The 26,773-nt window shown below is 44.0% G+C and overlaps 1 protein-coding gene across 1 annotated transcript; it reads right to left on the bottom strand.

Moving 5' to 3' along the window:
- On the bottom strand, nucleotides 1-26,684 carry SNRNP27 (small nuclear ribonucleoprotein U4/U6.U5 subunit 27). Its single transcript, XM_082255366.1, has 6 exons — nucleotides 26,605-26,684; nucleotides 23,839-23,953; nucleotides 22,463-22,554; nucleotides 9,302-9,381; nucleotides 3,110-3,174; nucleotides 1-259 (listed from the first exon to the last, which is right to left on the bottom strand). Exons 1-6 carry the CDS (start codon nucleotides 26,642-26,644, stop codon nucleotides 205-207), a joined length of 447 nt encoding a protein of 148 aa, XP_082111492.1. The 5' UTR covers nucleotides 26,645-26,684; the 3' UTR covers nucleotides 1-204.
- Nucleotides 26,685-26,773: the final 89 nt, after the last annotated feature.

Genomic DNA, 26,773 nt, shown 5'->3' with positions numbered 1-26,773 from the left:
GCAGATTAGAATTAGTTCTGATGCCTCTAATCTGCATGTTTATTTCAGATCAGGGTCACAGAAAGTACTTAAACCAGACAACTAGCTTTTTCATATGGAGACAGCAATGGCACGCTCTTTCAAAACAAGTTTCCTTTCACGTGCAGTGTAAAAAGACTCCCGAGAACACATACAGTACAACATCCAACTTGTGGCTGCCAAGGCTCAGGCGATGAAGTCTAGAGGTCTGTTGAATCCTCCTTTTCTGTTCATATATTGCCTGCAAATCAAAAGTGACAGAGGGAGAACATTAGCTTACAGTTACCAAACAAGGCTGCCTGATATTTGCTGACCATCCTATGCATAGCTGTTCAGTTCCCACAGCAGATAATCTATTTACACTTTGAGCTTGTTCATTACCTTAAAGCTGAACTCCAGACAAAAAGCAAAATACATGTATGGGAGTCATTTTACCTGCCAAAGAATTTGTATTTCTGTCCATCAAGTCCTGGAACTGCTTTGTCACATGGCACAGCCCTGTCTGGCAGAGAAGGGATCTGATCTTTCTCAGTTCCAGTTCCCCTTTAGCTCCCCTCCCCAAACCCTTGCTCTGAATGGTATGACAGATCCTCATCACCTTCTCCACTTCTTTCTGCTGTACATCAATTACTTTAGAAGGAATGGAAAGGCTCAGCAGTGGCTGATAGTGAACCCGCACCCATTTTAAACAGAAAACGACTTAATGAAAAAGTAGAAGAATGGAGGCTGCCTATGATAACATCTCCTAAAAAAGTCTAGTTTCCTGGCTGTAATGCTGAATCAATGGCTTTATAAGTTTTTAGGACTGTTCAAGAGAAGAAAAAAAATTCAAAAGGTTTGGATCTGAACCACCCAAGCTGCTCCCTAACTCTGGGTCATTGACTCGTAATACTACGGAGACCCAAAACAAGCAACTAGAAAGACAGTAATGGCATCTACCATAGGGGTCTCCTTAAAGAGCGAAGCTTTCCTTTAGGCCCCTTTCACACTATCCGTCCGTCGGACGGACTCCGTTTATCTCAGCAGGGGATTGATCCCCCGCTGAGCAGGAGAATGACAGTTGTTCTCTGCACTGTGCATGGAGACACAGCTGTCAGTTCCCCATACATCTCTATGGGGGAATCAGATGGGAACGGACCGTCGGTCCGTTCTCATCCGATTCCATCCGATCCGCTGGACGGATGAAAAATAGGGTTTCCATCCATCCAGATTTGACGGATCGGATCTGATGTCAGCGGACATGTCTCCGCTGACATCCGATGCCCCATAGGGATGCATGGGGGGACAGTTCAGATCCGCCAAAAAAAAACAAAAAAAAAAAAACAAAAAACTGACAGGCGGATCTGAATGGTCCGCCTGTGTAAAAGAGCCCTTAGGAAAACATTACACTTGTATCTAGGATATAGCATGTAATATGTTGCCAACCAAGTACTTGCCTCCCAACCCCTTAGGAATGATCCCCTTCCCCGTGACAGCAGGAGTTCTTCTCCCTTGCAACCACTGTTACTTCCGCTTACATAGCAGTGTCATTGATTGACAGAGATCTGTGCATGTATAAACTACCAATCCTGCCTTATACTGCGCCAGACGAAAGTGTAGTTATCAATGGAACACAAGTGCAGTAATCAGCACAATTGTAGTCCATTTACACTTCATGCAGCTTTCCAACTGAAAGGGAGCTGGAGGAAGCGTTTGCAGGAGCCTGACATTGCACCATCCACTGATTGCGGCTGCAATGCGTTGCAGATTGCTTTGGGGAAAACAATTCTTTTATTTATTTATTTTTGTTAAAGGTAAAATTAGCCTTTAAATATAGTGTTAACATTTCAGAATAATAAAGTAACGTATACTGATGATTCCAAGTCAAATTATTTTAATTTGCCTTCATGCAATGATTAACATGAATCGCATACTACATGTGGGTGGAATGATTGGCATGCAACATGTATCGCTTGAAAGACTGGGCAGTTGTAAATGTGCCCTAAATGTCAGCAATTGCTTTCATTACATTGGGATAAAGAAAAAAGCAGTAACTGTAAAATGGCGGGATATTGGGTTTCCCCCTGTTCCTTCATATGTGCGCCTGCTACCGTTGCCTGGAAACCATTGTGTTACACTGAACACTGCCTCCGTCTAATCAATGTACAACTCCTACAGACAAAATGTTGACATGTGCTTCATCAAAGGAGAGGGGTAGATGAATTGACAGATGGACAGACAGACTAAACAGATATGCAGAGGACTAAGACCATCAGTAAACAAGTTAAAAGGTAACAACCAGAAACGCTGGACATTTATTTTTAATTAAAATAGTCAACACCATTTAACCGTCCAAATAAGCAGATGGTTTGGCTAGTCATAATGGGCTGTAATTCACAAAGCACATGGTTACCATTCATACTGGTTCCTTAAGACTCCATTCACACTTGTGCCACTTGTCATGCAACTTTGTACATCGAAGTTGCATGACAAGTCGCTCCCCATATTTTCAAATGATAACCATTCATATATGCGCTACTTAAAGTTGCAGCAACTTCAAAGTAGTTCATGCACTACTTTTTTCTCATTTTCTTGCAACTTGAGAGCCATAGACTTCAGGCCCCCCTTCACACTTGTGCGACTTGTCCTGCGACTTGGGGACTGAAAAGTCGCATGACAAGTCGTACTTAATGATTTCCAATGAGTACCATTCATATTTGTGTGTCTTCAAGCTGCAGCGCCTTCAAAGTAGTCCCTGCACTACTTTAGTCCAAATTTGATGCATTTCGAGGTCCATAGACCTCAAGATTACACAGGCATTGGCAACTTTTAGGTCGCACAAGTGTGAAAGGGGCCTCAATGTTAACCCTCAGAATTTGCATGAAAGTCTTACTTGAATGTTATACAATGCAACTTGTGTGCAACATTTGTCCATTATCACTGGTCAAAGCCAAAGTCGTATCCAAGTTGCACCCATACAAAGTTGCGTAAAAGTTACATCAAAGTTGCACTCCAAAGTCGGTGCAACTTTGGAATCGTACAAGTGTGAATAGAATCTTACCAGCAAAGCTAACAATCTATTGTCTCCAACAGTCACATTTTGATTCCTTACCTGTATTTTCGTTTTTGTGACACATTTATGGCGTATGCATTAACTGACCCATCTACTTTCTTTCCCTGTAAAAGAACAGATTAATAAGGACTATTAGAACAGGGTCTTATCTGCACAGGACAGAGACATGACCAGCAGAAGTAGCGCTTACTGCACACTATAAAGCATAAGGAACCGCAGGGGACTTTTCTTTGTAGGTCAGAATTGGCCCCTCTGGTAATGTATCACTACAAGTTTCAGCACATTCTGTCTAGCTTTTATGAATCCTGCACAGATTACATTCATTGTGACTTTTTGCGTGCTAGGCCGGATTTCTTAGTACTCACAGAATTATGTAGTTGCAATTCCAAGAACAGAAAACTAGACACACTAGGCAAGATGTTACAATAAAACATTTAATTTTCAGAAAAATACCTGCACAAATCTGGTGAAGTTGGTGGACATTTTATGCATTGTAGTTAAGCATTTATTAGCCAATGATAGCTAATAAATGTTTTCAAACAAGGACATTTAGAGGAGCTCTGCTCACACCAGGCACTGTTTGAAAATGACTAACTCCTGAAATCTCTACATGCAACCAACAAAAATAAACTTGATACTGTAAATAAGAGTAGAAGTGAAAACTCAAACCAGTCCATAGGGCAGCAGAATCTTGACTCTCCTTTTAAAAGCTTATCTTGGACATGCCTGCCCTCCTTTTTAATGGTTAACAAAGTCACTTGTTACATTAGAGCAGGGATCCTCAAACTACGGCCCTCCAGCTGTTGCGGAACTACACATCCCATGAGGCATTGTAAAATTCTGACATTCACAGACATGACTAGGCATGGTGGGAATTGTAGTTCCTGAACAACTGGAGGGCCGTAGTTTGAAGACCCCTGCATTAGAGGTTGGTCACACCATGTTTGTTGAGCTGCGCTTTTCTGCACTCCATGTATGGTGTGAACAGGGCACAAAGAAATCAATTGTGCTCTATGTGGCCTGTTGACACTATACATGTGCGATGGTGTGCAGAAAAAGGGCCAATGGGATGGGGAAAAAACCCCTAAACCTCTAATCTCCTAATTGTATGAACATATATCCATGGAAGGTAACCCTCGTTTACACAAAACCTCTACTGACAGAAATTTGTAGCAAGTGGTTACTGAATTTCAAGAGGAATGAATATACTATTAGGTAAGAAGCAGAAGTGATCACACACAGGAACAAAAAAAAATTCACCAATAAGGTTTTCTTGAGAAAAAAAAAAAAAAAAAAAAAAAAAAAAGGTTGTCATTGTGAATTTACAGTGTGTACGATATGTTGCCTTTACAAAAGTAGTAGAGCAATGTACTGTGTTAGCTATAATTTAATGAAGAAGGTTTGGAATTTAAGGGATACCCTTGGTTGACTGATATAAAAATATTAAAGATGAAAGCTTTCTGGGATCTTTTAGATCCCTTTGTAGGCTTTATAAATTTAAATGTAGCATCCCCAACTGCTTGCGAGACGTGCAGGCAAAAATCACATGCATGTACGTCATTTCTCCTCTGGACACAGTGGATTGTAGATCGCGGTACTCGGGCCCGGTGAGCATGTGATCGCAATGTCAACAAAGCTGAATTTATTCATAAAGGCTGTGTTTTTATGTTGTAATTGGCCCACAGCTATCACATGGTACATGGGCCAATCACAGCACCATGTGATCAGCAGTAGCCAATAGTAGATCACTAGTGATTACAGCTGTCATGAATGTAACCGATTCATGAAAGTTAAAAAATTTGCAGTTACAATCAAGATCATTGTAACAGCAAAGTTTAAGAAAAAAAAAATCAGTGAGTAGTAAAGTGTTACTATGGTGACACTGACCACTCTGATGAAAGTATGGAACATAAAATAGTAAAGTCATTTTTTTTTTTTTAAACATACTGTCACAAGTCAGTGTCCCTGATGCCCGCCACATCAGTCATGACTGGGGACAGTAAGAAAAAAAAAAAAAAAATACCCAATAAAAAGGTTTACAATCCAACAGGGGGTGATTTGGAGAGAATTTGTACTGTCCTGGCATTTCAGGGTCTTAAGAAATGAGAGAGGCCATCAGTATACCAGAATATCATTTATTTTCAAGATTTGTGGTATTTTTTTCATTTTTATTACAAAAAATAAAAAAACCCAGTGGTAATCAAATACCACCAAAAGAAAGCTCTATTTGTATGAAAAGATTCTATAAAATTTCATTTGTGTACAGTGTTGCATGGCCAAGCAATTGGCAGTTAAAGTAGCACAGTGCTGAATAGCAAAAAATGTCCTGGTCGTGAAGGGGGTAAGACCTTCCGGAGGTAAAGTGGTGAATAACTTAAGTTAGCGTTAAGGGTATCAGTTAAACTCCAAAATTTCTGGCCTTCTGAGGCAAATAGTTCTTGGTTGTTTCTTTTGGCGGTGGTAACCCCTAAAAGCAACCCCTGCCCTCAAGCTGGTGTCTTATGACCATGCTGCCTGAGCCCACTGCCATTTCACTGATGCTGCAGGTGAAATTACTGTTCACCCTTTGCTTTTTTGGTACCCATACAAGTGCCAATAAAAAGGGCTAAATAAATGTACCTGTACACAAGAACCTTGATGGAACAATAAGCTTCTGGAATGTTCCCATTTTTACAGGACTTGTTATGCACAACTATGGGATAGGTCTCTGTCCATACAATGGGAGATCGCTGAATAGCAGAGTCCAGCAAAGGGAAAAAAACTATTTATAATAAAAGAATGACAATTCTGACTCGGAAAGACAGCGGATTTAAATAGAGAGGCTCACTCTAGGTGCAGATTCCTATGTGGTCCTATTATTCAGTAACAACACATCATAATACTTTATTACATCTGTGAGTTTATACTGTAATCAGAAATTTAATTTGACCAATGAAAGCCTTTTGCAATGCTACTCAAATAAAACCAGCCTATAAAACTAGAAATTGCAGCCACCCTTACCCTATGTCTCTCTCAAAATGTGCATACAAAAACTTGTCAAAAATAAAATTATGTAGTATTTTAAATTAGATCTTTTGTCTATTTACCAATTTTTTTTTTACCAGTTATTAATGAAAAACTCCAAAACTCAAACAAACATTTTTCCTTGCATTAATAAAATTGTTAATGTGAAACAGCCTCTCTTGCAGCTCTTAATTTTCCTCCGAAGTGCATTTATACTCTTGTGACATGCCCAATCCAATCCGCCACTTTCTGTGAATCACAATAACCAGTTGTGGTTTCACCTTGTGTATGACCCACATAATATGTAGGGTCATCCCTTTAAATGGGATCCTCTGTCCTCTAGGTAGCTGCATCTTTTATTCTTCGCTCCTCCAAGCCACAGCATCAAAGAGAAAACACGAGCGCCATGGTGCTTTACGGTTTAAAAACGATTTTATTCAAACTCTCTGTTCCAGAATAAAACTCACAGAACATAGTGCACTTTAAGCACACCCTCATAACAGTAGGAAATCAAACTATGTAGTGAACTACATACTTCCTGTTGCATGTAGGGCTGGCACCCTCTGTAGTCTGTATGTGCAGTGGCTGTGAAGTAGAGGGGTTGTTACCGTGAGCGGTAATACTACTTATTTCATAGGAAATTGAGCTAGACCAGCATTTAGCTCCAAATGGTAACACAGATTTTGCACTCTCTAAATTGGCGCTGTGCTTGCTGATGTCATCTATTGGCGCTTTTCCACTGCATGGAACCGAAACGGTTCGGCACGCTTTTGTGCTTTTCCACTGCTGGTACCGCATGGTACGGTGTCGGAACGGTTCGGTACGGTACGGCGGCGCTTTTCCACTGCATGGAACCGAACGGTACGGTACGGCTCTGAAAAAACAGTACCTACACGATTGTGGTTCCAACAGGTACCAAACTGGTACCATATCCCACAATCCTTTGCATGCAGTCACTACTAGCCACTGATTGGTCAGAGAATCCCACACACCCCGTTGTTATCCCACCCACTTAACTTTAGTACTACTTTAGTGGAAAAGCAAACTGATACCGTACCGTACCGAACCGTTCCATCACCGTACCATGCGGTACCAGCAGTGGAAAAGCAAACCGGCCCAAGCAGGGCCGAGTAGAGCCTAGCCGGTACTTGCAGTGGAAAAGTGCCATAAGGCTCCAGTCCGATGCGTGTCAGCACTCAGACACACAACGTCCTCAGGGGGATTTATTAAAGCATGGAAAAATTGTTTGAGGTTTCGTTTTTTAAATAATTGGAACATAGATAAGAAGTTAAAAAAGTTGCGCTTCACCATTGTGTTTTTTGTTCAGGAATTTAATTTGATTATTCTATTGTATTATCCACAATGAACACACATTTGCAGTGGATCTAACATAAACAGTGCATTCATACCCCCTTAACTGCTCAAGATTTTATGTTGCAGCCTGATAGTACAGTTGTTTAATTTTCTTTTTTCCTCATTAATCTACACTCAGTACCCCATAAAAGATAAAATGAAAACAGATTTTTTGCAGTCTGCGAATTTATTAAGAAAAAAAAAAAAAAAAAAAAAAAAAACCCTGAAAATGGAAGTAAATTCTCCTATCGTTTTCAGCCAGGAAAGCTGCCAGCCTGGCTTTGGTTTGATCTTCAACTACCACGATGCTGCACAGGTGATCAGTTATGACACCAGTCACTGAATGGTTTGACAGTTTGGTTGAGAGCACAAGCAAATGTGAGTTAGTTATCCTCGCATTCCAGGAATAAAACTGTTTTTTGAAACTGTTAAATCAATGGGTTTACCTCCAGTTGAAATATCACAGTATTCAGACCCTTTACTCAATTTTGTTGAAGCACCTTTGACAGCACTACAGCTTCGAGTCATTTTGGGTAAGATGCGACAAGCTTCGCCACACCTGGATTCCGGGGGGGGGGGGGGGATTTTCTATACAGGGCAGGAAAGTATAACATGTTTATTTAAAAAAAAAAAAAAAAAATGAAGCTTTAATACTACTTTCACTGTTGGGATGGTATTGGGCAGGTGATTAGCAGTGCCTGGTTTCCTCCATAACATTTAGAATTGAGGCCAAAGAGTTCAATCTTGGTTTCATTAGACCAGAGAATCTTGTTTCTCACAGTCAGAGTCCTTCAGGTGCATTTTTGCAAACTCCAAGTGGACTTTCATGTGTTTTGTACAGAGAAGAGGCTTCTGTATAGCCATTCTGCCATAAGCCCAGATCTGTGGAGGGCTTTGGTGATGTTTGTCCTTCTGGAACTATGTTCCACCTCCACACAGGATCTCTGAAGCTCAGTCATCAGGGTCTTGGTCACCTCTCTTACTAAGGCCATTCTCCCCCAATAGCTCAGTTGGCCAGGCGACCAGTTCTTGGACCTCATGGCTTTTGCTCTGATACAGTATGCATGGTCAGCTGTGAGACCTTTTATAAAGATGTGTGCATTTCCAAATGATGTTCAATCAATTTCCGTAAATTTACCACAGGTGGACTTCAGTCAAGGCGTAGAAACATCTCAGAAACAATCAAGAGAAATGGGAGGCACCTGAGCTAAATGTCAAGTGTTGCAAAGAGTACTTATGTATACTTATGCTAATGTGATATATCAGTTTTTCCTTTTTCATACATCTGGAAACATTTCTAAAATTCTGTTTTCACTTTGTCATTATGGAGAACTGAGTGTAGATTGAGAAAAAAAAATGAATTTAAACAACTGTAGTATCAGGCCTGCAACACAACATTGAAAAAGTGAAGGGGGTCTGAGTAATTTATGAATGCACTCTGTAAGGGTCCTTTCACATGGGATGGAGTCCGTTCTGCTCAGCGGGGGATCGATATGCTGATCCCTGCTGAGCAGGCGGATGACAGCTCTGTCTCCGCTCTGTGTACAGAGACGGAGCTGTCAGATCCCCGCTGTCCTCTATGGGGAGATTGGATGAGAACGGACCGCCTGTCCGTTCTCATCCGATCCCATCCTCCAGACGCATGGAAAATAGGGTTTCCATCCGTCTGGATTTCACGGACAGGATCGGATCGGAGAGCAGTGGGTGTCAGCGGACATGTCACTGCTGACATCCGCTGCCCCACAGGGATGCATTGAGCATCCGATCAGGTCCACCTGAAAAACTGACAGGCGGATCGGATCGCCTGTGTGAAAGGGGCCTAAATCTATAATGTGGAGTAATGGTTGCATGGTGATAAAAAAACAAATCAGTTACCTTAGTGGTATCAAAAGAGCCAAAACCCATGAGCTTTATCATTTCTATCTCCTCTTCGGTTTTTCCCTCCAGATCCTCAGCTGCAGAAAATAAAGAGATCATGTTGACAAACAATGCAAATACCAGACTTGTGGCATCAATGTTTTTCTTCTACACATTAAATTGCTTTCTAAAGTATATATGGTCCAAATGTAAAACCATTAATTCCCACATTGAATTTCAATTGTTTCTATTTATCTGAACAATAAGAAAAAAAAAAAAAACACCACACTTTACTTTGTGAAGATCCCTGCACATTTACCTTGAATTCTGTGACACATATTCACTATACCCTGTGAGTAGGCACTGCTGTGTCAGATATTAGAAAGCCTGCGAGCCGATACTTGGCTTAACAGCAGTACATGCACACCTGGCCATGATGGCAGGTAGGAGTGTGTTTAACCACGTAATGGCCAGCAATGTACCTGCACATCCTTGGACTTTCGGAGGTTTTACTGGGATCATCCCGGTACCGTTTCTTTGAGCCGACGGTCAGCTCATAGCAAACAGCTAACTAGCTACTCGGTTGCAATTACAAGCAGTGGGAGGGGACGCCCCCCCTCCCACCACCTCCTGCGGCTTGCTTGGGCTTTCTCACCCCACCGGGAGACCCGAGCGACCAGCCACCACGTTCACTGGTTGGTCGAAGAGCCAAACAAACCTGGGATCGGCTTTGATCAGCTGTTCGTGATAGTAACCTGGAAGCGATGACATGACATCACTTCTGGTTTATCCGGATGTCAACTGCGCCATTTTTGAAAAATCAAAAGTAGTCAAAAACATTGATGTTGGTCTTTTGAATAGTTTTAAGGTCATAGGAGGGATTTGGGGTCTTAAAGTCCCCAGATCCCTCCATAAAGAGTACCTGTAACATGCCTAAAAATATTAAGTGTCCATGTCCTAGCGAGCAAATGCGAATTTGTGCGTCAGTCCTGCATGCATGCAAACAGTGATCGTCCCACACATGGAAGGTATCGCCCTAAACGTCAGATCATAGGCAGTAATTCTAGCCCCAGAGCTCCTCTGTAAAACTAAAGTGGTAACCTGTAAAGGCTTTTAAAGCGTTACCTATGGATAGTATAATTTACGTAGTTTGTCGACAATGCACAGGAATGGCCAATTTTTAAGGGTGGCACGTTTGGCATCTATTTACTCAGCATACCATCTTTTATACTGTACAAAGAAAATGAGATATATAGTGTGCTTTTTTGCATTAAAATTTAAAAAAGTGTATTTTTCCCCACAAAAAAACTACATTTGAAAAACCGCTGCGCAAATACCGTGTGACATAAAAAAAACACTAATATATTCTGTAAGCTAAGGCCTCTGCTTATATATATATATATATATATATATATATATATATATATATATAGTTTAGGGGTACTAATTCATTTTCTAGCAAAAAATACTGATCTTTACGTGTAAACAAATGTGTATAAAAAAAAAAAAAAAAAAAAAAAAAAAAAAAAGGACTGAAGTGGTTAAAACAGCACTGAAACTTAAGTGGTTAAATATAAGACGGACAAAAGAAAAAGATGAATGTAATTCATAACAGAGTGGTTGACAGGTAAGCTATTGATATAGGGATTTTCTCCCTGGGGACCCAAAGCACTTTATCTGCTGGTGAGGCGGATAGTAAGGCAACTATCTTAGGCACACTCAATAGAATATCATACTAGACCAATTTTGTAAAGGAGCCAAAAAACCTTCCAGCATTTCTGAGGGTGGAAATAAACTGGAGCAGCTAAGGGATACCAACAAAATCACAGGCGCTTCGTGAAACGTGCTTTGGAGCAGAGCTATACCTGACGTCATCCTGCAGGCAGAGTTGAGCTCACATTAGGCTAAGCAGTGGAGCCCAAACCAACTGTGAATGAAGGATTGATCTAAGTTCTGTGATACATCACCAGGCATTGCGAGTTTTACTGCTTTTATGTATGTTTTTAAATTAGTAAACTGTGTTACACTATGAAAGTTCTATAGGATTTTATCACTATGCCGGCACCCATGTGAGACTAAAAAGAGAGTTATGGTGATTGGCAGACTGGTCTTGCTGATGAGTAAAGAAGAATAGTGGAACCCTTTAGGAGAGATAAGTGGTTCAGACCCTGGAGAGCAAGAGGTTTGAGGCGGTGCTTTTGAATCAGAGAGGTTGAGTAGTGGATGAACCTTCCCATGATGATCCTAAGCATGTTTTGACCCTAAACAACAGTGGGTCTATATATCTGGTGAGTGGTTTGTGAAGGTGGTAAGTAAAAAAACAGTGGATGTAGTCCCATGGGACACTAAGGCACTTTTCCTTTTCTTGCATAAGGCACTTTATTTGGGACTTGTATACATTTTTGGACTTTTTTATATATAATCATGTGGTTTTATGTATAAATGAATTATATTTTTGTATATAGTCTTGAGCACAAAACTAGCACTGTGTGTGTGTGTATATATATATATATATATATTTATTTATTTATATTACACACACACACACACACACACACACACACACACACACACAGTATCTCACAAAAGTGAGTACACCCCTCACATTTTTGTAAATGTTTTATTAGATCTTTTCATGTGACAACACTGAAGAAATGACACTTTGCTACAATGTAAAGTAGTGAGTGTACAGCTTGTATAACAGTGTAAATTTGCTGTCCCCTCAAAATAACTCAACACACAGCCATTAATCTCAAAACCACTGGCAACAAAAGTGAGTACACCCCTAAGTGAAAATGTCCAAATTGGGCCCAAAGTGTCAATATTTTGCGTGGCCATCATTATTTCCCAGCACTGCCTTAACCCTCTTGGGCATGGAGTTCACCAGAGCTTCACAGGTTGCCACTGGAGTCCTCTTCCACTCCTCCATGATGACATCACGGAGCTGGTGGATGTTAGAGACCAAGAGCTCCTCCACTTCCTGTTTGAGGATGCCCCACAGATGCTCGATAGGGTTTAGGTCTGGAGACATGCTTGGCCATTCCATCACCTTTACCCTCAGCTTCTTTAGCAAGGCAGTGGTCATCTTGGAGGTGTGTTTGGGGTCGGTATGTTGGAATACTGCCCTGCGGCCCAGTTTCTGAAGGGAGGGGATCATGCTCTGCTTCAGTATGTCACAGTACATGTTGGCATTCAGGCATTCATGGTTCCCTCAATGAACTGTAGCTCCCCAGTGCCAGCAGCACTCATGCAGCCCCAGACCATGACACCCCCACCACCATGCTTGACTGTAGGCAGGACACAGTTGTCTTTGCACTCCTCACCTTGACACCATCAGACCCAAATAAGTTTATCTTGGTCTCATCAGACCACAGGACATGGTTCCAGTAATCCATGTCCTTAGTCTGCTTGTCTTCAGGAAACTGTTTGCAGGCTTTCTTGTGCATTATCTTTAGAAGAAACTTCCTTCTGGGATGACAGCCATGCAGACCAATTTGATGCAGTGTGCGGCGTATGGTCTGAGCACTGACAGGCTGACCCCCCACCCCTTCAACCTCTGCAGCAATGCTGGCAGCACTCATACGTCTATTTTCCAAAGACAACCTCTGGATAGGACGTTGAGCACGTGCACTCAACTTCTCTGGTCAACCACCATAAGGCCTTTTCTGAGTGGAAATTGTCCTGTTAAACCGCTGCATGGTCTTGGCCACTGTGCTGCGGCTCAGTTTCAGGGTCTTGGCAATCTTCTTATAGTCTAGGCTATCTTTATGTAGAGCAACAATTCTTTTTTTTCAGATCCTCAGAGAGTTCTTTGCCATGAGGTGCCATGTTGAAATTCCAGTGACCAGTACGAGAGAGTGAGAGCGATAACACCAAATTTAACATACCTGCTCCCCTCTCACATCTGAGACCTTGTAACACTAAGTCACATGACACCGGGGAGGGAAAATGGCTAATTGGGCCCAATTTGGACACTTTTATTTAGGGGTGTATTCACTTTTGTTGCCAGTGTCTTAGACATTAATGCCCGTGTGTTGAGTTATTTTGAGGGGGACAGCAAATGTACACTGTTATACAAAACTGTACACTCACATTGTAGCAAAGAGTCATTTCTTCAGTGTTGTCACATGAAAAGATATAATAAATTATTTACAAAAGTGTAAGGGGTGTACTCACTCACTTTTGTGAGATTATATATATATATATATATATATATATATATATATTAAAAATATTCGTTTTTCTTCACTTTGCTGGGATTTTTATGGTAGTTTGGCTGAGCACTGTATTTCTATAACTTATATTTTAGATCACATTCTGATCCAGTACAGCAGCATCATAAAAAGTAGGTACATAGCTCGGGTTAATGACACAATCACGGGAAGAAAACACAATCTCCATGCAGATAGTGTTCTGACTGGGACTCAACTAGGAACCTTAGTGCTGCAAGGCAAAGTGCTATCCACTAAGAATTACTAGGGCAAAATGGATTATTTAAAGATCAATCCCAGGCATGGTATATTTTTACATAGTTGAATTGGTCCAGCTTAGACCACTGTAACTATGTATTTACAGTACTGTACCTGGCTGATGTCTCTGGAAGCTGGAAATCACCGCTTCTCCAAGCTGAACCAATGTAACTATGTAAAAAAGTACCATACCTGCGAATCATCTTAAAAAAAAAAAAAAAAAAAAAAGCACCCCATAGTTATCCCCTTGGACAGAGAAAGTTACAGCCCATTTACATAACCCTGATCCAACACAGTGTGTTGACACGTGTCAAAATAAATTTGACCAAAGCTTTTTGACCATACTTTTCTTGTGGGTCACAGGAGTGCAATTAATTTTGCATTCCGGTGACCCAGAGAATACTTAGCTGTTGCCTACAGTCCTCTCCTTCTCCTTCATCCCTTTCCTACCCTCAGACCCCTTGCTCTCTCTCCCCCCCCCCCCTCTCCTTATTGCCTAATCTGGAATAGTATGCCTGTAATTTACAGGAAAACGTAGACTGAACTTGTGAATTTACTTCATTGTATACCCTGACTGTCACTACCACATTGCCTCTTCATGCAATGTATTCTCTACACTGGACCTGTACTATGTGCAAAAATCTCAAATATTTTTACTGGCAAAAAAATTAAAATTACACCTTCAGTGCACCTGGAAAGTATTCACAGCGCTTCACTTTTTTCACATTTTATGTTACAGCCTTATTCCAAAATGGATTCAATTCATTATTTTGCCTAAAATTCTACAAACAATACCACATAATGACAATGTGAAAGAAGTTTGTTTAAAGCTTTGCAAATGTATAAAAAAAAATAAAAATAAAAAACACATGTACATAAGTATTCCAGCCTTTGCTCGAAACTTTGTTGAAGCGCCAATTACAGCCTCCAGTCTTTTTGAGTATGAGGCTACAAGCTTGGCACACCTACAGTGCCTTGAAAAAGTATTCACACCCCTTAAAATGTTCCACATTTTGTCATGTTACAACCATAAATGTATTTTATTGGGATTTATAGTGCTAGACCAACACAAAGTGGTGCATCATTGTAAAATGGAAGGAAAATGATAAATGGTTTTCAATTTATTTTTACAAATAAATACGTGAAAAGTGTGGCGTGCATTTGTATTCAGGCCCCCGAGTCAATACTTTGTAGAACCACCTTTCGCTGAAATTACAGCTGCAAGTCTTTTTGGGGATCTCTCTACCAGCTTTGCGCATCTACAGTGACATTTTTGCCCATTCTTCTTTTCAAAATAGCTCAAGCTCTGTCAGATTGGATGGAGAGCGTCTGAACAGCAATTTTCAAGTCTTGCCACAGATTCTCAATTGGATTTAGGTCTGGACTTTGACTGGGCCATTCTAACACATGAATATGCTTTGATCTAAACCACTTAATTGTAGCTCTGGCTGTATTGTTTAGGATCGTTGTCCTGCTGGAAGGCGAACCTCCGCCTCAGTCTCAGGTCTTTTGCAGACTAACAGGTTTTCTTCTGGAGGTTGCCCTGTATTTGGCTCCATCCATCTTACCATCGAATCAGGCCAGCTTCCCTGTCCCTGCTGAGGAAAAGTATCCCCACAACATGATGCTGCCACCACCATGTTTTACAGTGGAGATGGTGTGTTCAGGGTGATGTCTAGTGTTAGTTTACCACCACACATAGCATTTTGCTTTTAGGCCAAAGTTCAAATTTTGGTCTTGTTTGCCCAGAGCACCTTCTTCCACATGTTTGCTGTGTCCCCCAAATGGCTTCTCGCAAACTGCAAACAGGACTTCTTTTGGCTCTCTTATAACAATGGCTTTCTCCTTTCCGCTCTTCCATAAAGGCCAGATTTGTGGAGTGCATGACTAATAGTTGTCCTGTGGACAGATTCTCCCACCTTTGGATCTCTGCAGCTGCTCCAGAGTTACCATGGGCCTCTTGGCTGCTTTTCTGATTATTGTTCTCCTTGCCTGGCCTGTCAGTTTAGGTGGACGGCCATGTCTTGGTAGGTTTGCAGTTGTGCCATACTCTTTCCATTTTCAGATGATAGATTTAACAGTGCTCCGTGAGATGTTCAAAGCTTGGAATATTTTTCTTTTTATAATCTAACCCTGCTTTAAACTTTTCCACAACTTTATCCTGACCTGTCTGGTGTGTTCCTTAGCCTTCATGATGCTGTTTGTTCACCAAGGTTCTCCAAAAAACCTCTGGGGGCTTCACATAACAGCTGTTTTTATACCAAGATAAAATTTCACACAGGTGGACTCTATTTACTAATTAGGTGACTTCTGAAGGCAATTGGTACCACTAGATTTTAGTTAGGGGTATCAGAAAAAAGGGGGCTGAATACAAATGCACGCCACACTTTAGATGTTTGTAAAATATTTTGAAAACCATTTATCATTTTCCTTCCACTTCACAATTATATGCCACTTTGTGTTGGTCTATCACATAAAATCCCAATAAAAATGGATTTTTGTAAAATCTTACCGTAAAATCCTTTTCTCTTAGCTCATCGACAGACGTAGTCCTCGGTGATACACCACCTTCGGGTTATGTTACCTCCGCAGGAGCAGGACTAGACAGGAAATTAAAAAGCTCTGGCCACACCCTAGGGGCAGTCCCAGAGGGTATATCCTCTCTCTCTCTGCCTCAGCAAATCAGTTATGTGAAAAAGCAGTGCTTAGAGAATTTAACCCAACCCAACTCCAAAACAGAGGGGCGGGGACTACGTCTGTCAATGAGCTAAGAGAAAAGGATTTTACGGTAAGATTTTACAAAAATCCATTTTTCTCTAGCGCTCATTGACAGACGTAGTCCTCGGTGATACACCACCTTCGGGACGTCCCAGAGCAGTATCACAACTGAGGGGTGGGAAAATGGAAATCAAATCCCAATCTAGAAGGCCCAACCGGTGCAAAACTAGAAGTTTACAATGCTCATCCTTAATGATGAGACTCAACCAAAAAAAGAGAAAACAATTTTTTTTTTTTTTTTTTTCCAAACAGAAAAAAACCCTCGAGGTAGACCACCGGTCTCCTCAAATTGCGGCCTGCAAAACCTTGCGGCCAAATGAGGCATCCGCCGATGCCGTCACATCAATTTTATAGAATTTTGTAAAGGTATGTACCGACGACCAGGTGGCCGCCTTACATACCTGGACCACTGACGCCTGATGGCGAAAGGCCCAGGAAGTACTGAGCGCTCGAGTGGAGTGCGCCCTAACAGGGAACGGAGGACTCTGACCCTTAATAGAATAGGCCTGTACCACCGTTTGTCTAATCCATTTGGCAATGGTCGCGGCAGATGCAGGCAAACCCTTTCTGGGGCCATCCGTGATCACAAAAAGTGAATCCGTCTTACGGAATGATTCCGTAGCTTTCAGGTATACCCCGATTGCCCGAACCACATCTAAGGAATGCAACGCATGTTCCCGATGATGCTTGGGCTGAGGACACAAGGAAGGTAGTACAATATCTTCATTCAGATGAAAATCTGAAACCACCTTGGGAAGAAAAGATGGCTTAGGATGAAGTACTACCTTATCCCTATGAATCACTAGGTATGGTGACTGGCATGATAATGCAGCCAGTTCTGACACCCTGCGAGCAGAAGTAATAGCCACCAAGAAGGCCACCTTCTGGGATAGAGTAAGCAAGGGAATCTCCCTGATGTTTTCAAAGGGAGGTTTCTGTAGAACCGACAAAACCAAATTAAGATCCCAGGGCGGTAAGGGCGCGCGGACTGGAGGAGCCAGGTGCCGCACCCCCTGGATGAAATTCCGCACCAAGGATTTGGTAGCTAAAGGCTTCTGAAAGAAGATTGCTAATGCTGAAACTTGACCCTTGATGGTGCTCAAGGCTAGCTTCTGCTCAACCCCTTGTTGCAAAAAGGCCAATATTCGAGACACCGAATAGGTACGTGGAGGAAATCCTAAAGATTCGCACCACGCAATATAAGTCTTCCATGTGTGATAATAGACTTTGCTGGAAGTCGCTTTCCTTGCTTTAATAAGGGTAGGAATGACTGAAGTAGACAAACCTCTGTCCTTCAGTACTTGGGTCTCAATGGCCAGGCCATTAAAACCAGCGACTGTAAAGCACGAAGGTAAATTGGTCCTTGAGACCACAGACACTCCCTGAGACGAAGTTCCCACGGAACGTCTGCGACTAACATGTCCAAGTCGGCCAGGCCGGCTTGAGGAGGCCAGCCTAGAATTTCTAGGACCACTGGCGCTGATTGGATCTGAACCAGGCGTCCCTAGAGCTATCTGGCCCCGACCATCCGAGAAAGTCTGGTCGTTTTGTGTTCCCACACATTTATCAGATACCTGATAGTTATCAGGAAAGGTGATCTTTTCTGGTTGAACCTCAGGGACCGAAGTCACCCGACTAGAGGCTACTTGGCCTATCTGGTCAACCAGATCCGATTCCTGTGAGGTATCGGGACTAATCTTAGGAAAAGGTAAAAGAAAAGATCTTTTCAGGGAACGGTAACTACCGCTTCCTGTGGTACTTAAATGTTGGAAGGGAAGAATCGCACCGGTAGTAGTGGTTGATGCTCGATCTAATGTCCTGAATACCGGTGAAAACGTCCCCCCACCCTGAAACCGGGTGGGGGCGCACCTTCAGGCTGTGTACTCCTTTGCTTCGGGTTTGGCTGGGTTGGTCCCCTTCTTGAACCCTCCTGGAGGAGTCTTGCCTTTCCCGCTAGTACCAGCCGGGCGCCCTTTATGGGCGGTAAAGAAAGGTCCTCGCTTGTTGCGAGGTCCCTTAGCTTTTGCAGCCTGTGGCAAAAAAGTGCTCTTGCCCCCAGTGGCATCCTTAATGATTTCATCTAGGTTGGCTCCAAATAGACGATTCCCCTGAAAGGGGAGATTGGTCAAGGTCTTTTTGGAACCTAGGTCAGCTGACCAGCATTTTAACCACAGCACACGTCTGAGGATCACTGCTAACTTAGATGCATGCCCTAATAGGGGAGTAGTGTCCAAGGCTGCGTCACAGATAAACCGTAGCCCTTGTATGATCTGTTCCATCAAATCAGATGTCTCCTGTGAAATATCTTTTCCCCTAAGATCTTGGCGTACCATTTTCGCCCATTCCGTAAGTGTCTGGGAAACTTAGGGACAGAAAAAAACAGAGAAAAGATAGTGCGGGACTCTGCTTCTATCTTTCGATCCACCGGATCCTTAAAGGACGAAGTGTCCTCCACTGGAATAACCGTGGCTTTATTCAGCCTGGAAATAGGCGGATCCACGACAGGTGGTACCGTCCATTTCTTAATGATGGATTCCTCAAACGGATAGCGTCTAGCAATACGCTTGGAAATAGTAAAGGTACGTTTAGAATGTTCCCATTCTCCTTTAATCTGATTACCAAAACATTTAGGTACAGGAAAAGCCTTCGCCGTCTTGATGGGCTTATTAGTCCCAAAAGGCCTCTCTGTTTCAGTTGCCTCTGCCGGTAAAGCCTCAAGTTTTAAGGTTTCTTGCACTGCCACAACTAGTGCGTCCACCAATGCTTCTTCCTGAATTATAGCAAGAGAAGAAGCGTCCTCCTCACTGTCTGAGGGGGCTTTACCTGGGATAACAGCCCTTGCAGAGGAACCTGCAACTGCCGTGACCATCTCTGAATCTGAGTCAGAGGTGTCAGATGGTATAGGGGTAGGCGGGGGTCGCTTCCTTGACCCCCGTCCCTGACAGGCCGCCTCCACCCGAGCCACCATAGACTCCAAAATTGCTGTAAATGACTCTATACTCTGTGCACCGGCGGGTCCCGAGGCCCCCTCGAGGGAAACAGGTGGGGGAATATGTGTGGCAGGGTCCATAATAACTCCAGTTACTTCCTGGATAATATAATTCAAAAGTAAAGAAAAAAAACTTTTTTTTTTTTTTTTTTTTCTTTTCTGACCCCCAGCGCCACAAAAAAACCCCTTAGTGTTACCTGCTTAGGGATCCCTATCGATCGAGAGAGAGAGATAGACCCCCAGGCTCACCACTTGATGCTCAGAGTTAAACTGCAACAGCTTACAGCGCTGTCTTGACAAACAGGAAGTCTTTTGGCTGGCTGCCCAGGAAGAAAGGAGGCGGCTCCGCCCCTCTGCACGCCTTCCGGCGCCTCCCCCAAGCTCCACGAGGTGTAGGATCACCTCAAACATGGCCGCCCCCATGCTGGAGACACGAGGCTACGCCAAAATGGCGGCTCGTGCGATCCAGCAAAAAAAATGGCGGCGGCCTAAACTGAATAGCGGTGTGCTGCAGGGCACACAACACTCTCTCTGCATGGGGATATGGCGTGGTTGGCGGTACCGGCCCTGGCGGACCGCGTGGCCGTTCGGGAGGCCTGCTAATAGCTGGAGATCTGATTTGGAAGGCAGTCTACATGTCCGTGGCTTCTGACTGGTAGGTAGCTTATACTTAACCCATAAGATTCCCAGAATGCCACAGATTACATCTTTAAAACATGTATACAATAGATTGTTAGCTCCCAAGCCAAGCCTCCTGGCTTTTGCACACATAAATCACACTCAAAGTAGGAGGATTTGTGACATGTTATAGGATAGAAAGGACTCTTTCTTACCATACAGAGAGGGGCCCGCGTTCACCACAAAACCCGTCAGGGAAAAAGGGGGAACATACTACTCACCATACCGGAACCAGGCGGGCACCAACTCCTGACAGTACCCCTCTCCACCGGGGCGGGAGGGCTGTCGACCGATACGGACGCCGTGACTCATGGTCTTTGGCGTTTCGGCGAGACGTTTAACTCGCGTGGACAGTCCTTTAATGGGACTTTGTCGCGGCCGACCCAGCGCGGAGCTATGGCCTGCACGCGCTCGTAGGCTGAACTGGGGTGACCACCGGATCTCAACATCCAGCCCGTCGCCCAGTTCAGCTTTCTTGCTTGAAGATCTCACAGGAACACTGGAGAAAAAAGCTGTCTAAAAAAAATCCTTTAAGAAAAAATTCTTGCCAGGACCTAAGATTCCAGCAAGGTGTCTAGGTCCTTACTCCTAACTAGACAGAAAATAACTGATTTGCTGAGGCAGAGAGAGAGAGAGGATATACCCTCTGGGACTGCCCCTAGGGTGTGGCCAGAGCTTTTTAATTTCCTGTCTAGTCCTGCTCCTGCGGAGGTAACATAACCCGAAGGTGGTGTATCACCGAGGACTACGTCTGTCGATGAGCGCTAGAGAAAATACATTTACATTTTTGGTTGTAACATGACTAAACGTGCAAAATTTCAAGGGGTATGAATACTTTAAGGCACTGTATGTAGTTTCTCACATTCTTCTTTGAAGGACCTCTCAAGCTCCATCAGGTTAGATGGGGAGTGTCTGTGCACAGCCGTTTTCATATCTCTCCAGAGATGTTCAGTCGGGTTACAGTCTGGGCCACTCAAGGACATTTACAGAGTTGTCCCATAGCCACTCCTTTATCATTTTGGCTGTGTCCGTAGGATCATTGTCCTGTTGGAAGATGAGCCTTTGCCCCAGTCCGAGGTCCAGAGCACTCTGGAGCAGGTTTTCATCAAGCACGTCTATGTACATTGCTGCATTCATCTTTCCCCCGTTCCTGACTAGTCTCCCAGTTCCTGCTGCTGAAAGACATCCCCACAGCATGATGCTGCCACCACCATGCTTCACTGTAGGGATGGTATTGGCCAGGTGATGAGCTGTGCCTTTCAGGCCAAAGAATGCAATCTTTGTTTCATCAGACTAGAGAATTTTGCTTCTCATGGTCCGAGAGTCCTTCAGGTGCTTTTTTTTTTTTTTTTTTTTTTACTGAGGAGTGGCTTCCGTCTGGCTACTCTACCATACAGACCTGATTGGTGGAGTGCTGCAGAGATGATTGTTCTTCTGGAAGGTTCTCCTCTCTCCACAGAGAAATGCTGGAGCTCTGCCAGAGTGACCATCAGGTTCTTGGTCACCTCCCTGACTATCATTGGTATCATGGGGAGGAAGAGTGCCCCATTGTTGGTGTCAATGGGAGAAATGGTGCCCCATTGTTGATATCAGTTGGAAGAATAGCATCTCCTATCAGTGGGAGGAATAGTGTTAGCCATCAAGGACCAGCACAAGATGGTCCCCTTTTCTTAGTCCCGCAGTCATTCAATTAGCCAGTGGTTGAAGCTGAGTGGGAGGAGCTGTTATGAATGAGCTGAGATAATGGGGGTACAGTGCACCCACTTTATAACAACATAGTTATTCCATTTATATTTTACCATATGTTATGCGACACTGCTATTTCCACATATCCAAATCACCACATATGGAGGCATGGAATATATTTTTTTGGGGGTTTAGTGGCACTAACATACTTGCAGAGGATGAGGTCACCATTCTTCCAGCAAGATCCTAGAAAATACTGAGTATCCCAAATCTCGCGAGAAGATGTTCTATCACAGGGCAGGAATGTCTTCTTTTGAAACTTGGGCTACTTAGAATTCCTCTGTAAGCAAATAGGTAGACCTTGTATTTTTAGTGCAAGGTCCACTTTGAACTACTGAGCTCTAAAAACAAAAGGCTTTTTATAGCAAAGAAAATGTGATATTAGAAAACAAGCAATAAGCAATGTAAAGCTTCTAACGAATACACAAATTTAGTTTTCAATCAGAAAAAGGAAAGTATGTACAAAAAACAAACCTAATTTCCCTTACATATTTAAGAAAATGTTACACACACACTAACCTGCTATTTGCCTTTCCTTAGCTACTTTTGAGTCTTTATCATCCTTTTGCCTACCAGGTGAGAGGGAAGAGGACCTGTGTCTGCGTGGAGACCTTAAAAAACACAAAAAAAACACTTTAGTGCATACGTACATGCTTTCTGTATGACAGGCAGATTTCCACAAAGAGGTTGTATATAAATTAAAACAATCCAATAATTTTAATTATCTTCCCACCAAACCCTCTATGCCTGTTCTGTTTGTACAGTTACATTAAAGTGCACGTTACTCCATCATTTCCTATTTCTGACATGTGTTTGTGTTATGTATTTGTATTAAAAAAGTATTCTGTTCTCTTAGCATTGCTTCCTTCGTGTGAAATACCTGGTAATCCTGCTAGTCCCCCAGCTTTCCCTGTTTAAAACTGACCATGTCAGTACCTGGAAGCACATCTATTTCAACATGGTCAGTTTTCTTCTTTGTGTTCTACTTGGGCACACAGCCTGGCAGTACTCCAATGATCAGACAAGTGCTGACACACCCCCTACATCTCTCTTCTTTGGAAGGATCACTGTACTGCTGTTTGCCAGCCTTCTGCTGACCGGCAGGCTGGGAAGGATGCCTCGTGCCAACATCCCCCCCTCTATTTACTTCAGTCGGCTCAGTCACCTTTTTTTTTCTCTGCGCCCCTCCCCCCAACCAGGCAACTGTCAGCCACACTGAAAGGTAGAGGGAGCAGTCAATCAGGCAGTGGGTGGATCCCTACAATACTGTCTGGAACCTTCCAGTGCCTGGTGTAGCTGTGCCCTGCCAGCTGATAGTGGGCAAAAACCCGCTATCAGCTGACTCTGGGTCATAGGACAAAATTATTGCACTTCTGTGACCCAAAAGAGAAGTATGGCCAAATAAGCTTTGACCATACTTTTCTTTTAAAGATGGAAAGGCTAAATGGGTCCATATACTATCGGTATAGCTACAAGAGCAAATTGTTTAATATTTGCTTCTAATACATCACTACCTGGTCCTAGTATATTGTTTGAGAAAACATGAGGCAGCTAAATATGAACAGCAGAAGTCTCAGCTACATGCAGGCGCAAGGTTAGCTAGTACACTGCTAATCTGACAACACAGGGGGGGGGGGGGGGGTAACATCTGACAAAACAGGTTAAACCACATGCCAAATTAAAGAAAACCTAATTGTAACAATGTGCAACTCCATCATGTATCTGAAGAATAACAAATACATTTAACTTCAGATAAAGCATTACAAAGGTTTGTTCCAGCAAACGCTGCACCCGGAATTCACTGTGAGCGTTCACAAATAGGAATACCATTGTAGTAGATACCGTCAAGACACCTAAGTAGTTTTTTTAAATATTGTCGAAACATATTCGTTCACCTAGAGCGGCGCCTGTGAGGAGATCGTGATCGACTTCTCCGCCTCTCTCTGGACCTTGAGCGCTCTCTTCTCCGCCTTTCACGTTCCCTGGACGCAGATCTGGAGCGTCTTCGCTCTTAACAAGTCAAACGAAAAACAAAAAAATGTTAGACCAAAAAAAAAAAAAAAAAAAAAAAAGAAAGCCACACATGCATCTATACTATAAAAAGAACACCACAAGCAGATTCAATTTAGGTTTATATATTGTATTAGGGTGGCTTCACACTGCCCCACTTCACTTTCCCATAGACTTCTTAGATGTCCCATAGTTTTGGCGTAGTTTAAAATGCACATCAAAACATCTGTATGCTGAATCCTTGGTGTGCTTTGTGAAGCCACACCAAAACTGTTTTGGACATCATAGTCTATGGGAAAGTGCAGCTAACCTGCATTAAAAGCGCAGGTTAGCTGCGATTTGGCCAAGGCACAGCTAGACGGCTCCTGGGCAGTGTAAAGCCACCCTTAAAGTGGCAGTGAACTCTGCTTTTTAAAATTTGTACCTACAGATAAGCCAATAATAAGGTTTACCTATAGGTACAGTGAAGATCTCCTAAATGTGCACCATTTAACAACACTTAGAGCTTTGAAGAGAGATAAGGAAACACTACAGATATATGTGCTTTGCTCAGATGTCATGACTGATAAAAAAAAAAAACTTAACCCCCCCAAAATATTTACTGGTCTTCTCTCACAGTCTGGTGATGTCTGGACACCGCTCTCCTCTCACAGGACACACAGAAGAAGGACCAATTGGATCCTGCTGCTGTCAGTCAAACGCCTGTGTGTAGGGAGTGCGGGTGTCGCTGAGCCACGCTGTGTGTATCTATAGACCCACGCAGCCCAGCTCGGGAGCGCACCCCTTGCACTGAAGAAGTTGAGGATAGAAGGTGAATGGTCCTGAACAGCTGCTCCAGGTTCTATTGTCTCCAGTTTTGATGAATTCCCCTCAGCGGATAATGTGAAGGTTCTCCCATCAGCTTCATAAGATAACACAGAAGCACAGCCAGCATCCTCTACTCCATGCTTCACCCAGCTGGAGTCCCCAAATCCCAGAGGGAGTTAGCAGGTGACTGACACCATTCAGCCCGTGTCATATGGACTATCTGCCACCACAATGCCCATCCTCTGCTGCGACACCACAATGCCCATCCTCTGCTGCGACACCAAAATGCCCATCCTCTGCTGCGACACCACATTGCCCATCCTCTGCTGCGACACCACAACGCCCATCCTCTGCTGCGACACCACAACGCCCATCCTCTGCTGCGACACCACAACGCCCATCCTCTGCTGCGACACCACAACGCCCATCCTCTGCTGCGACACCACAACGCCCATCCTCTGCTGCGACACCACAACGCCCATCCTCTGCTGCGACACCACAACGCCCATCCTCTGCTGCGACACCACAACGCCCATCCTCTGCTGCGACACCACAACGCCCATCCTCTGCTGCGACACCACAACGCCCATCCTCTGCTGCGCCACCACAACGCCCATCCTCTGCTGCGCCACCACAACGCCCATCCTCTGCTGCGCCACCACAACGCCCATCCTCTGCTGCGCCACCACAACGCCCATCCTCTGCTGCGCCACCACAACGCCCATCCTCTGCTGCGCCACCACAACGCCCATCCTCTGCTGCGCCACCACAACGCCCATCCTCTGCTGCGCCACCACAAGGCCCATCCTCTGCTGCGCCACCACAACGCCCATCCTCTGCTGCGCCACCACAACGCCCATCCTCTGCTGCGCCACCACAACGCCCATCCTCTGCTGCGTCACCACAACGCCCATCCTCTGCTGCGTCACCACAACGCCCATCCTCTGCTGCGTCACCACAACGCCCATCCTCTGCTGCGTCACCACAACGCCCATCCTCTGCTGCGTCACCACAACGCCCATCCTCTACTGCGTCACCACAACGCCCATCCTCTACTGCGTCACCACAACGCCCATCCTCTACTGCGTCACCACAACGCCCATCCTCTACTGCGTCACCACAACGCCCATCCTCTACTGCGTCACCACAACGCCCATCCTCTGCTGCGTCACCACAACGCCCATCCTCTGCTGCGTCACCACAACGCCCATCCTCTGCTGTGTCACCACAATGCCCATCCTCTGCTGCGCCACCACAATGCCCATCCTCTGCTGAGTCACCACAATGCCCATCCTCTGCTGTGCCCCCACAATACCCATCCACTGCTGAGTCACCACAATGCCCATCCTCTGCTGTGCCCCCACAATACCCATCCACTGCTGAGTCACCACAATGCCCATCCTCTGCTGCGCCACCACAATGCCCATCCTCTGCTGCGCCACCACAATGCCCATCCTCTGCAGGTTCAATACTAGACAAGGATCGCAGCGTTGGCTGCCAGGGATTGTTGTGGCTTATGGAGAGCTTGCCTGTGTAGAGAAGGTTGCGACCTCATCCCTTTAATACCGAACACACTAATTACACAGGTTCTGTAGCTGGTTAAGGTGGTAATTTGACTCACTTGGTGCCTAATCTGCATTAACTTAGCACAGAACCAATGTAATTCATATGTGTTCGGGTATAAGGGATGAGATGGCACGCACCCCTAGTGTACAAATAAGTGTGTGGAGTAAATGGACGATAAATAAACATTTCCCTGAGCAGCTGCTAGATTCCAGAACCTCCCCCACCCCAGGACTGCGCCTTCCCAAACCCAGGACTGTCCCTGGACACTGTACTGTTACCTCTCCGCCTCTCCGGCGACCTGCTCCGACTACGACCCATCTTCTGCGTATACCGGAATCACTCCGTCTAAGACCCTTCGTACACTCTCCTTAGCCTTCCGGCCAGCAACAACTTCCGGTAATAAACGTTCCTCCTACGCAGCTACCTGCGCACGCGCAGACTCAGAAT

Source organism: Pelophylax lessonae (assembly GCF_965119305.1).
Source record: "Pelophylax lessonae genome assembly, chromosome: 4".
In the NCBI taxonomy this organism is placed as follows: Eukaryota; Metazoa; Chordata; class Amphibia; order Anura; family Ranidae; genus Pelophylax; species Pelophylax lessonae.
This window is presented reverse-complemented; position numbering and strand designations above follow the sequence as displayed.

Bases quoted from the DNA above. Each gene is read 5' to 3' on its own strand.
- SNRNP27 (XM_082255366.1), bottom strand. From the start codon at position 26,644: ATGGGTCGTAGTCGGAGCAGGTCGCCGGAGAGGCGGAGAG. The intron at 23,954-26,604 runs GTAACAGTACAG...TGACTTGTTAAG, and splicing joins GTCGCCGGAGAGGCGGAGAG to AGCGAAGACGCTCCAGATCT. The intron at 9,382-22,462 runs GTTAGTGTGTGT...TATTTTCTGCAG, and splicing joins TAAGGAAAGGCAAATAGCAG to CTGAGGATCTGGAGGGAAAA.